Below are 18686 nucleotides of genomic sequence, written 5' to 3' on the forward strand. Positions count from 1 at the left end.
TGCCTATGAACAACCCATATACATAGACTCAATCTATTCTTAACTTTCTAACTTACAGGTTCATTATAATGCAGGATTATTATTGTTATCATTATTATTATTGCTATTATCATTATTAGTGTAAAAAGATAAGTATGCCCAGAGAAACTATGCATTTGACATCTTGCACTTGGCCTTAATTCTTGCAGAGACTGGTGTAGCAGAGATGAGGAAAACATTTTTGAAGAAGAAAAGAGCTAAATGACTATTCCAAATATCAAATTTGTAGTCTTAAAAAAAATCTTACTTTTTATTTCCAATTATAGTATCTTATGTCCTGAGATTCACTGGGTGACAGCTTAAGCAGCCTCAAGGAGCTCCCTCTCATTTTGTAGTGTGCTAGGCTGTAATAAAGTGCTATTGCCTCTGGGCGTCCCTCAAGCAGCACAATATTCAACAAGTCTGAGGGTGTCTCTATTTACTGACAGTTTTAAAAATTTTGCTCAGGTACCTCATAATTTTCTCTTTCTGAAAGTACTTATGTACATTTACAAATCAACAACTAAGTTTTCTTTTTATTGGGGAATCTCATTCATCTAATCCTTTCAATTTTATGTCATCCTGCACCTACGAAGTCAGTTTTCATTGCCAAAGCAATCAGCTAAATCTCTCAGAAAAAGTCTGACTTTGTTTTTCAATTCAAATAACATATTAACACATGCCCTTGTTACAACTGTGTTATTTCTAAGGCTTAACTCTAATGTAGATAAATTTCTGGAATAAGGCTTTCCAAAAATTTGTCACCTAGGTAGACAAGAAGGTGCTGCCCTTATGGGATCCTCCTTCTGGAGAAAGCCATGGAGGAAGAGTCCCTGTGTTGGGCAACCCAGAGAATTTTACATTCCAGAGCAACACACCACACAAAATTTCAACTTTTTCTCGAATTGATGAGTGAGGGTTTCCCCTTTCTTTTGTAACCTGGGTGGTGGAAAAGAAAAAGTGAAAGATCAAATTTAAGAAAGATTTCATAGGAAAGTGAGGCTCTGGAAATTGCTTCCTTCCAAGTGTCTCCATCTGCCCATACTCTGAAGGTCTCTGGGAACCCCTAGAACAAATTCACATTAGTTAAAAGACAGTTATTCTGGACAGTTGAATAAGGTCATTTTGGTTCCATTTTGGGAGGTAGACTCTGAATACAGGCTCAGAGTATTATAGTCCCATTGTGGGCCATTTCTGGTTGAGACAAAGTTCTTTTCTCTGTGAGCACCTTGACACCTGCAGGGCTAGTCCAGCATATGATTTGTTTTGTGTGGGCTGGAGGGAGTCTTTAAGACCCTAGGGCTTGGCCCTGCTTATGAACTTGTCTACCTACAGTTTGATAAAAACCCTGTTGTACAATGTCGCATTCAAGGCTGGACTCATGTATTGATCATAATGCCAGAATTGAGTCAGTTGGAAGGAAATGGAAGTTGGGACTTGCATTGTTATAAATTTGCTTAGAAGCTTTCCTTTCTTTATTTCAATGACATTTTTTAGGTTTATCTCATCATATTTGTGATGATTATAGAGAAGCCCCAGAAATATTTATTTTCATTTTATAAAAGGCACTCCAACATATGCTCAACTCTATGCATGGATCATCAGCTAATATGGTTAGGATTGTTTTTGGCATATAAATTTAAGGTACTATTTAAAAATTGAAAGAGTTTCTCACATCATATATTAGCCTTATTTCTTCATTAGTTATCCAAGTTATAGTGATATACATTCTGGAGAAAAATGCTTTAATGATGGTTCCTATTAATGAAGGTAGAATAGAAGAGTTCCTTTCCCTTCATACAAGTTTGAAGAGGGCTTCGTGGTATAAATTTGTCTGTTTACATTGTTCATCATTCTACTTCAAGTTCCCAATATTTAACACATCATTTACACATCTCTATGTAATATATGCACCAATAAATTATGTCCCAAAGCTTATGCATTTTATAATGATTGTATTATTTTATGTTATGACATAGTTATAAAATACTCTTAAGTACCTAGCTTAATTTTCCTTTCTAATATTTCATTTCAAGGCATATTTTAAAAACCAGCATTAAAATATGTTCCTATAAACATTCTAAAATGGATATGCTTTTGATTCTTATAGATTTTAAATAAATTTATTTTTAATGAATTAATAAATCACAATTACTTTTAAAAAGTTTACCCTTTTACCTTTTTTCACTTAGATTGTGATCAATCCTTTAGCTATCACAAAAAGACATAAAACTTGTAAAAATAAAAGTAAGTTATTTTCATATTTTTGTAAAAGTTTATAATTATAATTTATGAAAATAAAATAAATGGATAATTGAGCTAATAAAATATTACTGTTTCAAGAAAGAAACTAATAATGTATTTGACAAAATTTATAAGTGCATAGTTAACCATGCCTACTTTCTAGCAGAAAGCATAATATATTGATACTCAGAAAATCAGTTTATTAAAAAAGCTCTTTTTTGCTTAATATAATCCCATTGTGTTTAAATATATATATATCAATGTTTAATGTTGTTACCTTAAGATTTTAGTCACTGCAGTCTCCTTTTCTAGAAGATTCCTTGCCCTTATGCTGAAAACAGACTTGCGAAGCTGTAAAATTATGAATATGACTTTAATTTTGTAACACAAAGAGATAATACACTCACAAATCATTACATAAATTTAATAGATAACACTATTAAAACATTAAACATGATTTGTTTCACAAAAACATCATATAATTAATTCTATCATTTAATTTCTATTCTATTTTTACTTTTATTTAGGCAGACCTGTAGACAAGCTTGTCATAGATGTGGGGGTGATGCACTGGCAATGCTGACTGGTAATGTCACTTTACATCTTAATAGGCTAGTCAGTTTTCAAAGAATTTAACACTGAAATGAATATAGGACTCCCTAGTGTCACCAGTCAGTGAAATTTCTTTAATCCACATTGCATCTGTTTCAGATTTTTGCCCTGTGATGCAATACTAATCTGAATGATCAGGATGGAGAGAAATAAGAATAGTTTTCAAGATTTCTTCCTAGTTGGCAATGATGAAATTATTCCAGGGAAATAGAAAAGGAAAGAAAAATCTTGGAGGCTGACTAAAAATCAGATGCATTCCCCAAACTCAGCACTGGCCGGCTTGACAGCTGCAGAAGTCAGGTAGTGACAGGTGTATAGGAAGCCAAAGTGATCAGGAAAAAGGCAGAGAAAGAACAGGGAAGCACACTATGCTGAGAAGATTAATCATAACAAATAACTAGAATGTGTAAGTCTAGTAGTCAGACTAACCTATTCATTTTGATCTATGGAATAGATTAGATTTCCTGAGCACTTACTATAAGATTAGTCACTATTGGAGATATAGGGTAACTAGGAATCAGAGTTCTTGCTTACTAGAATTGAAAAGCCTAGTTACAAAGGCAAGGCTAGACACATATAATACAGTAGATTGTAAAGTGCTAGGCAATAGGTATAATAGAAAAGATGAGAGGGATTGTAGGACTTCAGGTAGGGAAGAAATAGGTATGTCTGAAATAGTGAACAAAGACTTAATTGAAGAAGTGAAGTTGTAGTGGGTCTTGAAGGACAGTTAAGATTTCTATAGGCCAAGGAGGCAGTGGGTAAAGGACTGAAGTTGGAAATGCATGAACAGGGCAAATTATTTTGATGCAAACTATTAGTGCTGAGCTAAGTGGGTCTTTTAGCAAGGCAAGTGGAAGAAATACTACAAGGTATACTGTGTTTAAACAAAGGTGAGGGGAAAAAAAGCAGAAGACAGAACAATTCTGGATTCAGTAAAAATAAACCATACAGTTTCTTGGAAACAAGACTTAGATAACTTGAGGTGCACAGTCACAGAGCTCCAACTTGCAAACAAACCTTTTAACATATAGAGTAATGCCAACCAATATGTCCATATGCCCATAGCTGGAGAAGGACTGGTAGTCATAACTGGGTCTTTTCAGCTACATCTGAAAACCTAGATAACATCATAACTGGCTATATAATTCTCATATTTCACAGCAGATCTCTAATAAAGCGAAGGATCAATGAACACATTGGCAATTTCCCTCATATGAGCAAAGGTGGAATAATCATTTTTTTTTAATAATAAAATACTGGGGGGAGAGAAGATGGCAGAGGAATGAATGGGAGTCACGCTGACCTCCTCCCAAGACCAAACTGGAATTGCAACTAAATAGTGGAGTAATCACCTGGAAAGCAGTGGAGCGATAGTGGGAGAGCAGCCTTGGTGCCGCGGACAGTGGATTCGACTTTCACACATCTCAATGGGTGAGAAGTGCGGTGGAGTCTCGAGAGGGTGGGCTGGGTGCCCACAGGCACTGGCACCAGAGGGACATTGAAACAGCTAGTTAGCTTCCCCTGAGAAGAACGGGGTCTGAATCATAAACAGGGATCCCTAAACTACAGCAGCTAAAACCAAGAAAATACAGACAAAACGCAACCCTGAAAAGCTTAGGGGCGCTCTCTGCCAGAGACAGGTGGCTGGGGATGCAAAGAGACATTTAAAGGGCCAATGCAAAAATTGCAGTGGCAGCCACCCTCCTTGATCTCTGGGTAGAGGCAGCAGCAGGGTGGGCTGGTGCCTGGGAAAAGACTGGTGAGGGAAACTTTATGAAGAGAGCTGACATGGCGGCCTGTGGAGCCCGTGTGATGGCGCGCCTACCACTCTGCAGCTACCATCTCGCTCAGGCATAAGGGAATCAATTAACCTGCCTTTTGTGCGCTCCGCACACAGTTTGTGCGCGTGTGAGCTGCAGGACTGAGTGCAGACTGGCTGGGAGAGCCTTGAGGAGAGACTGGAGACGGAGGCATTGGGGAGAGAACGGGAGGAGGAATCAGGGAGCCCCGACTCCCTCCCCTTTCCATAGTCTCCAGTGTGGGCTGGAAAGGCACGCCCCCAAAGAGGCAGAAGAGGGGCGCTCATGAACCGGACTGCCTGCGATTGAAACGCAGGCCGCACAGGGGGTGGATCCTTAGCCGAAGGGATCACAGAACTGCCCAGAGACCCCTGAGGAGAGACTAGAAATGGAGACATTGGGGAAAGAATGGGAGGAGGAACCGGGGAGTCCCGACTCCTTCTCCTTGCCGTAGACTCCATTGTGTGGGAAGAGACCACAACCCCAAAGCCAAAAGCCAAAAAACACACATAGACACCCACAAAACACCCAGTGCAGGCGCGCACACTTGCGCCAAGTGACCGGCGAGGGTTAGCGAGCATGTGTGTTCCCCGGGCGGGCTGGGGAACATTTACACCAGCCGGCAAGGCCTCCCACAGATTGGCACTCATACGGCCTGCAAGGGAGTGCGCAGAGCGGCAAGGGCAGGCGTAAACTGACCCGCCCGCCCGCGATTGCAGAGCGGCCCACAAAATTAGTAGAGCTGCCCATAGTCCCTGGAGGAGAGACCGGAGACAGGATTAACCTGAGAGTCCTGGAGCTGACTTCCTCCCATTTCCCTAGTCCCCATTTGGCAAGGGCAAGCAACGCACCCAAAGAGCCAAAAGCAGGGAAAACATACAATAGAACACCCTAAACTGACCAGTGCCACAGAGCTCGCTGGCCAGGGGGGCCAGATGAGTATGGGAGGTCGCGAATAAGCCCCCTGGCCTGGGGCAAGCACATGCCAGCCCAGGCAGGCGGGGGATCCTGCCGCACTCGGAGCACGCTCAAGGGGCCCGCGTGAGAGTGCAGAGAGATCCCCAAAAATAGCCCAGCCCTGACCAAAGGGATCACAGAGCTGCTCCTAGCAAGAGTCAGACACAGACATTAGACTCCTGGAAGGCTCAAACAAACAACCCAAGGTCCTATAGGGTCGACAACTGACATGATCAGAGGCAGGCCCAGAAAGAAAAGTAAAGGACAAAAATACTTAACCGACTCTCACAAAAATGGGAAGAAAAAGAAGTTCCCCCCAAATGAGTGGAAAAGGGGACTCCCCACAGAGAGAGCTAAATGAAATAGAGGCAAGGGAACTATCAGATACTGAATTCAAAACAATGGTTCTAAGGAAGCTCAATGAGCTCAGCCAGCTCAAAGAGAACTATGAGAAATTGCAGAGAAACTATCAGGATCTTACAGAAAACTATATCAACCTGGAAAAGGACATAGAAACTATTAAGAAGACACAAGAGGCTATGAAGAATACCATTTCTGAATTGAAGAACACAGTAGAAGGAATCGAAAGCAGGCTGGATGAAGCCGAGGATCGAATCGGTGAGATGGAGGAAAAGATAGAAAGAAGCTCCCAGAAAGAACAAGAAATGGAAAAACAACTCAAAAAGAATGGGGAGGCATTTAGGGAAATGCAGGACAACCTGAAACGCAATAATATCCGTATAATAGGGATACCAGAAGGAGAAGAAGAGGAGCAAGGGAGAGAGAACCGCCTTGAAAAAGTCATGATGGAAAATTTCCCTAATTAGAGGAGAGAAAGGCTCTCATGGATCCAGGAGGCACAGAGGACCCCACTCAAGAGGGACTCCAAGAGGTCCACTTCAAGACACATCATCATTAAAATGGCAAATGTCAAAGACAAAGAGAGAATCCTCAAGGCAGCAAGGGAGCAGGAGAAAGTAACATGCAAGGGGGGCCCCGATACGCCTAGGAGCTGACTTCTCAACAGAAACACTACAAGCCAGAAGGGAATGCCAACAAATATTCCAAGCCATGAAAAGCAAGGGCCTACAGCCAAGGCTGCTCTACCCAGCTAGGCTCTCCATTAAAATAGAAGGGGAAATACCGAGTTTTCCAGACAAGAGAAGACTAAAAGAATACATCTCTACCAAACCAGCGCTCCAAGATATGCTAAGGGGACTGGTTTAAGCAGATGAAGGAAAAGAATGAGAGAGGGAGGAACACAGGTACAAAGAGAAAAGATGAGTAAGTTTCTATCAGTAATATCTCTCAATGAGAATGGACTAAATGCCCCAATCAAAAGACACAAGGTAGCTGAATGGATAAGAAAACATGCCCACACGTATGCTGCCTACAAGAGACCCACCTCAGAGCAAAAGACATACACAGATTGAAAGTAAAGGGATGGAAAAAAATATTCCCAGCAAATGGGCAAGAGAAAAAGGCCGGGGTTGCCATACTTGTATCAGACAAAGTAGATTTTAAAACAAAGGCCATACAGAGAGACCCAGAGGAGCACTTTATAATACTTAAAGGAAGAATCTATCAAGAAGACATCAACATTGTAAACTTGTATGCTCCCAATAATGGAGCCCCCAAGTTTATAAGGAAATTGTTGGATGACTTCAAAAAAGACATAGACAGCAACACACTGATAGTAGGGGATTTCAACACCCCACTGTCAAAAGTGGACAGATCTTCCAAACAAAACATTCATAAACATATTGTGGCGCTGAATGACACACTGAGTCAAAGAGACTTAACTGACATATATAGAACCTTACATCCCAAAGAAGAAAAATACACATTCTTTTCAAATGCTCATGGCAGTTTTTCAAAGATAGACCACATGATAGGACACAAAGCAAACCTCAGCAACTTCAGGAATATTGAAATAATACCAAACTTTTTCTCGGAACACAAGCCCTTGAAACTCGAAATAAACCTCAAAGAGAAACTTCAAAAACTTGCAAACTCATGGAGACTGAACAGTAGACTATTAAACAATGAATGGGTCAATAATCAGATAAGAGAAGAAGTCAAAAAATTTCTGGAAACAAATGAAAATGAACATACAACAGTCCAAAACCTATGGGACACAGCAAAGGCAGTCCTGAGACGGATGTTCATAGCAATACAGGCTTACCTTAAAAAGATAGAAACATTTCAAATAAAAGACCTAACTCTACAACTTCAAGAACTGGAGAAACAACAACCAATAAATCCCAGAGCAAGTAGAAGGAAGGAAATAGTCAAGATCAGAGCAGAACTGAATGACATAGAGACACAAAGAACAATTCAGAGGATCAACCAATCCAGAAGCTGGTTCTCTGGAAAGATAAATAAAATTGACAAGCCTTTAAGCAGACTCATCCAGAAAAGAAGGGAGAGGACCCAAATTAATAATATCAGAAATGAAAGAGGAGAAATAACAACTGATACCACAGAAATACAAATGATCATCAGAAACTATTATGAACAATTCTATGCCAAGAAATTTGAAAATCTTGATGAAATGGACAAAGTTTTAGAAAAGTATATTCTTCCAACACTGAAGGAGGAAGAAACAGAAAGCTTGAACAGACCGATAACAGCTGGGGAAATTGAAGCAGTAATCAAGAAACTCCCAGCACACAAAAGCCCAGGGCCGGATGGTTTCACAGGAGAATTTTACAAAACATTTCAGGAAGAGCTAACCCCTGTCCTTCTCAGACTATTCCAAAAAATCCAATAGGAGGGAAGACTCCCAGACTCTTTCTATGAGGCCAGCATCACCCTGATCCCAAAACCAGATAAAGACCCTACAAAGAAAGAAAACTACAGGCCAATATCGCTGATGAACATAGATGCTAAAATCCTCCACAAAATAGTGGCAAACCGCATCCAGCAATACATTAAAAAGATTATCCACCACGATCAAGTGGGATTCATCCCAGGCATGCAGGGATGGTTCAATATACACAAATCAGTAAACGTGATACATCACATAAATAAAAGAAAAGACAAAAACCACATGATCATCTCGATAGATGCAGAAAAAGCATTTGATAAGGTACAGCAGCCATTTATGATCAAAACACTCAGCAAAATGGGAATAAATGGGGCATTCCTCAACATAATAAAGGCCATATATGAAAAACCTACAGCCAATATCATACTCAATGGGCAAAAACTGAAAGCTTTCCCACTAAGATCGGGAACACGACAAGGATGTCCGCTCTCACCGCTTCTTTTCAACATCATATTGGAAGTCCTCGCCACAGCGGTCAGACAAGAGAAAGAGATAAAAGGCATCCAAATAGGAAAGGAGGAAGTAAAGCTATCATTGTTTGCAGATGACATGATAGTGTACATAGAGAACCCTGTAGACTCTACCAAAAAACTCCTCAACCTTATAAGTGCATTTGGCAAAACAGCAGGATAGAAAGTCAACATTCAGAAATCAAAGGCATTTTTGTACACCAGCAATGCAGTAGAAGAAGAAGAAATCAGAAAAAAATATACCATTCAATATAGCAAGAAGAAAAATAAAGTACCTAGGCATAAATTTAACCAAAGACATAAAAGACCTGTATGCAGAAAACTATATAACATTGAAAAAAAGAAATTAAGTAAGACCCAAAGAAATGGAAGCATATACCGTGCTCCTGGATTGGAAGAATCAATATCATCAAAATATCCATAATACCCAAAGCAATTTATAGATTCAACGCAATCCTTATTAAGATACCAATGACGTATTTCACAGAAATAGAACAGACACTTCAAAAATTTTTATGGAACCATAAACGACCCCGAATAGCCGCAGCATTTTTTTTTTCCAAAGGGCAGTTCCGATTTTAATGTTTTTAGGAAACACCATACTGTTTTCCACCAGTCTCCATGCCCACCAACAGGGCACTTGGGCCCTTTTCTCCACATCCTCTCCAGCACTCATTGTTAGTTGATTTACTATCAATGATAACCTTTTAGGCAGGGGTGATGTGCTATCTCATTTTGGTTTTAACTTGCATATCTGATGGTTAGTCATGTTGAGCATCTTTTCACATATTAATGGGTCATCTGTATGTACTCCTTGGGCAATAGTGTCTATTCAGGTCCTTTGCACATTTTTTAATTGAATCGTTTGTCTTCCTGGTGTTCAGTCATAGGAGTTCTTTATATATTTTGCAAATTAAACCTGTTTCCAATGTACCATTGACAAATGTGTTTTCCCACACAGTCATTTCCCTTTTCACTTGATGATGGTTTCTTTAGCAATGCAGAAGCTTTTTAATTTGATGTAGTCCCATCTCTTTCTTTTTTCCTTTATTTTCCTTGCCCTAGGAGATATGTCATCAAATTTTGCTATGTGAGATATCTGAAATTTGAATGCCTATGTTTTCCACTGGATTTTAATTATATCCTGACTTATATTTAAGTCTTTTATCCATTTTGTGTTTATTCTGGTGCATGCTATAAAATGGTGGTCTAGTTTTGTTTTTGTTTTTTTGCCTGTACCAGTCCAGTTTCCCCAACACCACTTATTGAAGAAGCTATCTTTACTCCATTATATGTTCTTGCCCCCCTTTGTCAAATATTAATTGACCATAAAGAGGTGTTTATTTCTGGGCTTTCTATTATGTTCCTTTGGTTTATGTATCTGTTCTTATGCCACAGCAATTTTGAGAAAGAAACACTAAGTAGGAGGGATCACAATACCAGACATCAAACTCTACTGCAAAGCCACTATACTCAAAACAATCTGGTACTGGCACAAGAACAAACCCATAGACCAGTGGAACAGAATAGAAAGCCCAGAAATAAGCCCAGGTCTCTATGGGTATCTAATATTTGACAAAGGGGGCAGAAGCATAAAATGGAGCCATAATAGCCTCTTCAATAAATGGTGTTGGGAGAGCTGGACGGCTACATGCAAAAAGTTGAAATTGGATCATCAGCTGACACCATACACAAAAATAAACTCAAGATGGATAAAAGACTTAAATATAAGTCACAACACCATCAAAGTCCTAGAGGAGAACATTGGCAGGAAACTCTCAGATAGCCCACGCAGCAATTTTTTCACTGATATGTCTCCTAAAGCAAGGGACACAAAGGAAAGAATTAATAATTGGTACCTCATCCAAAAAGAAGCTTCTGCACGACAAAAGAAGACATCAGCAAATGAAAAGGGAGCCAACCATATGGGAAAATATATTCGCTAATGATACATCAGATAGAGGTTTGCTCTCCAAGATATATAAAGAACTCACTCGACTCCACTCCAAGAAGACAAACGATCCAATCAAAAAATGCGCAAAGGACCTGGGCAGATGCTTTTCCAAGGAGGAGATACAGAGGGCCCAGAGGTATTTGAAAGGATGCTCAGCATCACTAGCCATCAGAGAAATGCAGCTCAAAACCACCATGAGGTACCTCTTCAAACCGGTCAGAATGGCCATCATAAACAGATCCACAAACAACAGGTGCTGGCGAGGCTGTGGAGAAAAGGGAACCCTAGTCCACTGTTGGTGGGAATGCAGACTGGTGTAGCCACTGTGGAAAGCAGTGTGGAATTTCCTCAAAAAGCTGAAAATGGAACTGCCTTTTGATCCAGTGATTCCCCTGCTGGGACTATACCCTAAGAACACCAAAACGCCAATAGAAAAGAACCTATGCACCCCAATGTTCACAGCAGCACAATTTACAATAGCCAAGTGTTGGAAGCAACCTAAGTGTCCATCAGTAGATGATTGGATCAAAAAATTATGGTACATATACACAATGGAATACTACGCAGAAGAAAGAAAATAAGAACTACTAAACTTCGCAACAGCATGGATGGAACTGGAGAGCATTATGCTAAGTGAAATAAGCCGGGGGCGAAAGACATATACCGTATGATCTCACCTATAAGCGGAACCTAACCAACAATACAAAGATGCAAGGAAAATAGGACCAGCAACACTGAAAGGAAAAGAAATCAACAGAGACAAGAGGGAAGGAGGGAGGGGCGGGCAGGGAAAAGGAAGGAAAGGGGAAAGTCAAGGAACATATAGCAAGAACCCATGGACAAAACCATAGGGGAAGAGCTGAGGGAGAGAAGGAAGGAGGGGGCAAGGGAAAGTGGTGGGTGGAGGCAGAGACAAATGTATTTAAAAATAAATAAAGAAAGAAAGAAAAAATAAATAAAAAATAAAAATAAAAAATAAAATAAATAGCCAGGGAGAGGTTAAAAATAGTATAGGAAATGGAGAAGCCAAAGAACTTATTTGTACGATCCATCGACATGAACTAAGTGGGGGAATTCAGGGGGAAGGGGTGGTCCAGGGTGGTGGGGAATAAGGGGGAGGAAAAAAATGGGACAACTGTAATAACATAATAAAATATATATAAAAAAAGAAAATGCTTTTTTAATACTGTTAAACCTAGTGACATTTCACATAGACAGTATGATGTAGCAAAAACATTTCAGTACTGAAGCTGTATAATCCAGAATTTTAACCATAATTCTGCAATTATTATCTTGGTAACCTTAGAAAACCTAACTTCTGTGAACCTCATATATCTCATCTGTAAAAGAGACAATAATACCTAGATGTTAAGAATAATTTTAAGATTAAGTTTAAAAAATATTTATATAAACCTTAACACATGATACAGAGTCATGGAGTTAATAAAGATTTACAGGATATAAAATGCAGTTTATTAGTTATAAAATGGTCATTTATACAATTCCTCATTCAATGAGTAGAGGCTGCATATTCTGATTTAAGAACACATGAATGATTTACAAAATATGATCACTTACTGTGTCACAAAGGAATTCTAAATATAAACTAAATTGATATCCTATTGGAGAAATTATTTAATCAAAATGTAATAAAATTATAAACCCAATAATAACCACAAAAACACCCACGCATTTGGAAATTTTAAGACCACTTCTAAATAACAGAGAGAGTATAGAAGAAAACACAACGGAAATAAAAAGTAGCTAGAACTAAAAATAATTAATACATCAAACTTGTGAGAATTAGCCAAAGGCATTTTAGGGGGGAAATTTTAGCCTGAAATGACTATTTAGTAAAGGTAGAAAGGCTGACAATCCTCCAAGTACTTAACTAAAGTATTTAGAATAATATCAACCATGAAAACAGCAGAAAGAAATAATAAAGATAAAAGCAGGTATTAGTCAAATGAGGAAAAAAGCAATACATAATATCAATAAAACTAAAATTTTTTTCTTGAAAATGACTAATAAAAATGATAAATCTGCATCATATTCAATAAGAAAAAAATCAGGAGCCTCTGGAAAGATGACAGAATTATTGGTATAGTTCTATAATCATGGATTCCCACATGAAAATAAATAGAATACCAAGATAACAAAACCAAAAATCCATAGACAACATTTACAACAGAGGTAATCCACAAATCCTAAATAAAAGCAGATGCAGACAAATGAATAGCTATGAGTTGCATAATGCCATAGCCTGTTTGAGCTACTATAACAAAATATTATCGTTAAAAAACATATAAACATGTATAGAGGCTGGGAAGTCCAAGATCAGGATACTGGCAGATCCCGTGCCTGGTTCTTCCATGGTGGTTGCCTCCTCACTGTGTCTTCACATGGTAGAAGGGCTTTGGTCTCTCCTCTTCTTATGAGGATGTTAATTTCATCATAGAGGCTCTATCCTCATGACCTCATCTAAACTTAATTTTCTTCCAAAGGCTCCATCTCTTAATACCATCATATTGGAGGTTAGGGCTTCAACATATGAATTTAGGGGATCATAAATAGTCATTAATACATAGTATCAGTTCCTGTGGGAAAGAAGCTAAGGTTAGTACAAGGCATCTAATGTTTCTGGGAACAGGAGAATACCCTATTAGTTCTGCACTGAAGAAAGACATCCAGAAGTGAGATCAAAATTGAACAGGACAACAAGAGTGACAGAGGAAAGACCAGATCCAGATAAAATTGGTGGTGCCAGGGGATAGTGGAGAACAGAATCAAGAAATCCCAGCAAGAAAGCTATCATATTTGACTACTATATTAAAACAATAGAATAAGAAACTCAGATGTTAGAAGAGAAATATTGAACTATTCAAAAACACTAATTTTGCATAAACATGAGTGACAAAAAATTATCAAAGTCAAGTTCCCTAAAAAATTCTAAGAAAAAAAGAATAAGGAGAATAGCCTCCTCATAGACAGTGAAAACATGGCATAAAGGCATGCCTGTGAACAGTTCAAACTGTAGCATAGTATATTGCCAAATGAGTCAAAAGACATTTAAAATTACATCAGACTAGAATAACAACATAAATAAAAATTAGAAAAACTCATCCATAAGGTGTTAAAACTCAGGAAAAATTTATAAATAAAAGCATGAAGACTGAACTAGAAAGAACATAAACTGATCTCATAGTCTGATGATGCCTTAAGATAATAGAAAGTGAAGAAGAAATTTTAAGAAATCAAAAAGCAATGACTTGAAAGAAAATGACAAATGAAGACAGTCAAAGGAAGTCCAACATTTACATTGTAGGAGTCCCAAAAGAAAACTAAAGCAATAGAATAGAACGAGTGCTATACTTTTATGAATATAAAAAGATTTCAAACTACTTTATATATTGAAAGCATACATCATGTTTGACCTGAAAACATCAACCATGAATGACCAAAAAACAGACATATTCCAGACAAATTACAGGGCTATAAACCTTTTTAATGGTTTCTAGCTCAAAATAAACAAATGATTTATGAAGTAGAGAACATCAGATTATCATCAGACTTTTCATCAGTAATGCTATATATGTCAGATTGGGGTAATATGTATAGGATAACCAAGGGGTAGATATGTGAACCATGTTTCCTATATCTAGAAAAACTGATTTTTAATTTAAAGTGACAAAAAATGTTATCAAGATATAAGCAATGTAAGATGTAAGTAATATTGTTCCCATGAGCTTTTCCTGAAGAAACCATTAAAAAACATGTTTTGGACAACCAAAATGAACTCCAAAAATGACCCTAAGACATTCATATCTTAGGATGAAAATGAATAGGATATGGGAGACATTCAATTTCCCAATGACATTGCATAAGAACTGGTAGTAAGCATTCAAAATATAATTGTGTATAAAATTATGAGTACATGAGGATTACAATGAAGAGTAAAAAATATAACAGCTATTTGCTCTGTTAGTGTGAATATACTACTAATACAGAAATGATAGGAGAGAATGGGAAGAATACAAACACTTTTAAAATATCCATTAAATTTTATTTTTGTTTTAGACTAGATATTGTAATTCTGAGACTACTGTGTATGAAATGTGAAATAAAAGCAATGAGTAATTATGAGATAATCCATTTCTGTCATCCTCTGTGTTCTTGATAATCAAATCTTAATGGGGTAGGGAAGAGATACAGATGTTATATGCAAGAGATTAAGTTGAAACTCTGTATCCTGAATTTAAACTGAAAATAAAATAAACTCAGGCACAGTCCTCAAAACAATGACTAACTCAGTAGCAATGAGTATCACTGGAGTCTAGATTATGATCCTGAAACACCATTTCTCAATAAATAAACCAGAGCTTTTAAAAGAAAATTGTTTATTTGGAATAGGAAGCATATAAGATTTGCTTGGAACCATTTGTCACACCTGAGAACAAGGGAGCTTTGCCAAAGACTACTAGAGTGGTCTTAAAATAACCTGTGGACCAATCTGAAAAATTTCCCAATGAGCACAGTTGAGATCATTTGACCTACCATAAGATTTAACTGTAATGAATTAAAACCAATGAAATAGATTTAAATCCTTGAGTTCATAATGACATTTTTATAGCAATAGTTCATCCCCTTAAGAGCCTGATAGAAAACCAATTAATTACATAAAAACTAAGTAAATACATGAGGGGAAGTACCTCATTATAAAAGTATTCCAACAAAAATTTTTTTTTAATTTAAAAACTCCATAAATCAATGATCTAAGCAAAGAACATCAGTACTACTAACATCACAAAAAGAGAGACAACCAGACATTAAGTGCCTGTTGATGAAAGACTATGACACCACCCATGGCCTTGCCAAAGGTGTCAAACCTGAGTCTGATGAAACTCTGGATCCAGCTGACAACTTAAAGGAAATACAGAAGACAGAACTATACCATGTGAACTCTACCATGAATGTGCACCCAGCAAAATCCAGACTCCTTGAAACTATAGGTTAAATGGCTCAGAATCTTCAACTATAAAGAAAAAAATGGAAAATCTGAATTTAAAAATTTAAAAAACATTGCAAAAACAAACAAACAAACAAAAACTCAGCTAGTCTATTTATTGCTGTGTCCTTCAGCTCCAAATTACTTAATTACTAACTCTATGCAAATTGATTTGAACTTTCAGGCTCTTGCATTTACAATGTTAAAGTGCACAATTCTGGAGTCATTTTTTACATTAAAATTTTTAAGGCAAAAAGTTATCTCTGTATGTTTGAATATTTAAATTTAATTTACTTTTGGTAACTAATTTAGTTAAAGAATAGTTATCTTGTGGAATTGAATGTATTAAGTTTACAAACAATAAAACCACCAAAAAGAGAAGCTTTATCAACTAATCTTTTTTTCACTGCAAACTCTATGTAACCATATCACCCATACCCTTCCTTTTAAATCCTACATCTCTGGTATGTTTATAAACAGAATGAACATCTATGAACATCTTTCATAGCTGCAAATTTACAATTGCAGATATAAAATTACTATCACAAAATAGATGTTCATATTCCTTAAGTGTTTTGATCATTATTTCAAGTGTCTGCCAGTATCTTTTGGAACCAAGAGAGGGCACTGCAGAGCAGCATAGCTCTAAGTACTTGTGACTAAGAATTAGAAAATGTCCTTTGCTAAAAGAAATGTGCAAAGCTATCCTACAGAACAAGAAAAACTGAAAGAATAACTAGATAATCACTATAGACCTTCTTTATTTAATACAAAAAAAGAGTAGTTAAAATATTTAACTATGTAAATGCATATCTAGGCTATCAAATACATTAGAGATATATAGATGATAATAGATGGACAGAGAAATATAGATGTAGATATTGATATGTACTTTATTTTTCTCTTAAGAACATCCCAAAGCTGCATCTGAAGTTCTCTTGTTACAATATTTATTCTTTCACTACCGCTGCTGTTAGTTATTAAACCAGTTCTCAAGTATTCCCTTATACAGATTAAGAACATATTTTGTTTTAACAAGTTCAAGTTTAGGGCAAAGGATATTTAGTAGCCCTTTAGCAATCTTAGGTAGTGCAGAAATAATTTTGGAAACAATATAATAGACATTATCCTCAGTTTCTGCAAAGGTTTTTCCAAACATAAAGAAGGATGTTTAAAGTGTTAGCTACTCAACTGCAGGCCAGTACATAGGTGATAGAATTCAGACCATCACTTTACACTAAGGAAAAATAGTGCTGGAATGTTGACCTTTGAAGATGAAATAAGAGTAGTGAGGCTCTAAGTCTTTTCCTAAAACTTGCTCTCTCAGGGTCCCTGTAGCCTGGGCCCTTCTCAGGACTGTGTGCGTAGGTATCAAAAGAGCAAAACTGCCTCCATGATGGGACAGTTCAGCTGAGTCTTCTGTTTCCAAAGTGACTCTAGCAGCATTCCTTAAGAGATGTTTTCTATGCAAGGAAGTCAAATGAATGCCAGAAGTCACATATTCAGGGAAAGAGAAAACATTTAAGAAAGTTTCATGATACAGCATGGTAGACAGCCTTTGTGTGCTACCATGAAAATATAGTGTCTAAAAAAAAAAAAATGACATCCATTCTTATCTCATTGTCTACACATTAATTTATTCTCCAGAGTGTTCTAATTAATAATGAAACCAATTCAGTATTTATTATTTTTTTAAGATTTTATTTTAATTTATTTTTTCAAATACATTTGTCTCTGCCTCCACCCACCACTTTCCCTTGCCCCCTCCCTCCTTCCCTCCTTCAACTCTTCCCCTTTCATTTTGTCGATGAGTCCTTGCTATATGTTCCTTGATTTTCCTCTTCCCTTCCTTTTCCCGGGCCCCTCCCACTTTCCCACTTGTATCTGTTGATTTCTTTTCCTTTCAGTGTTGCTAGTCTTATTTTCCTTGAATCTTTGTATTGTTGGTTAGGTTCCGCTTATAGGTGAGATCATACGGTATTTGTCTTTCGCCCCCTAACTTCTTTCACTTAGCATAATGCTCTCCAGTTCCATCCATGCTGTTGCGAAGTTTAGTAGTTCTTATTTTCTTTCTTCTGCGTAGTATTCCATTGTGTATATGTACCATAATTTTTTGATCCAATCATCTACTGATGGACACTTAGGTTGCTTCCAACACTTGGCTATTGTAAATTGTGCTGCTGTGAACATTGGGGTGCATAGGTTCTTTTCTATTGGCGTTTTGGTGTTCTTAGGGTATAGTCCCAGCAGGGGAATCACTGGATCAAAAGGCAGTTCCATTTTCAGCTTTTTGAGGAAATTCCACACTGCTTTCCACAGTGGCTACACCAGTCTGCATTCCCACCAACAGTGGACTAGGGTTCCCTTTTCTCCACAGCCTCGCCAGCACCTGTTGTTTGTGGATCTGTTTATGATGGCCATTCTGACCGGTTTGAAGAGGTACCTCATGGTGGTTTTGAGCTGCATTTCTCTGATGGCTAGTGATGCTGAGCATCCTTTCAAATACCTCTGGGCCCTCTGTATCTCCTCCTTGGAAAAGCATCTGCCCAGGTCCTTTGCGCATTTTTTGATTGGATCGTTTGTCTTCTTGGAGTGGAGTCGAGTGAGTTCTTTATATATCTTGGAGAGCAAACCTCTATCTGATGTATCATTAGCGAATATATTTTCCCATATGGTTGGCTCCCTTTTCATTTGCTGATGTCTTCTTTTGTCGTGCAGAAGCTTCTTTTTGGATGAGGTACCAATTATTAATTCTTTCCTTTGTGTCCCTTGCTTTAGGAGACATATCAGTGAA

At 37.6% G+C, this 18686-nt stretch overlaps 1 protein-coding gene across 3 annotated transcripts in view; it reads right to left on the minus strand.

Moving 5' to 3' along the window:
* The window catches only part of NALCN (sodium leak channel, non-selective), a 407611-nt gene that overhangs the window by 79203 nt on the left and 309722 nt on the right, over positions 1-18686 (minus strand). For all 3 annotated transcript variants that reach the window (XM_054574357.1, XM_054574356.1, XM_054574358.1), the window contains one exon: positions 2540-2613. In XM_054574357.1, coding sequence (XP_054430332.1) covers positions 2540-2613 — 74 coding nt within the window. The remainder of the gene's footprint in view (positions 1-2539; positions 2614-18686) is intronic.

This window comes from Pteronotus mesoamericanus, unplaced genomic scaffold, assembly GCF_021234165.1.
Source record: "Pteronotus mesoamericanus isolate MK-2021 breed Mesoamerican mustached bat unplaced genomic scaffold, CSHL_Meso_final contig_26, whole genome shotgun sequence".
NCBI classification, from domain to species: domain Eukaryota; kingdom Metazoa; phylum Chordata; class Mammalia; order Chiroptera; family Mormoopidae; genus Pteronotus; species Pteronotus mesoamericanus.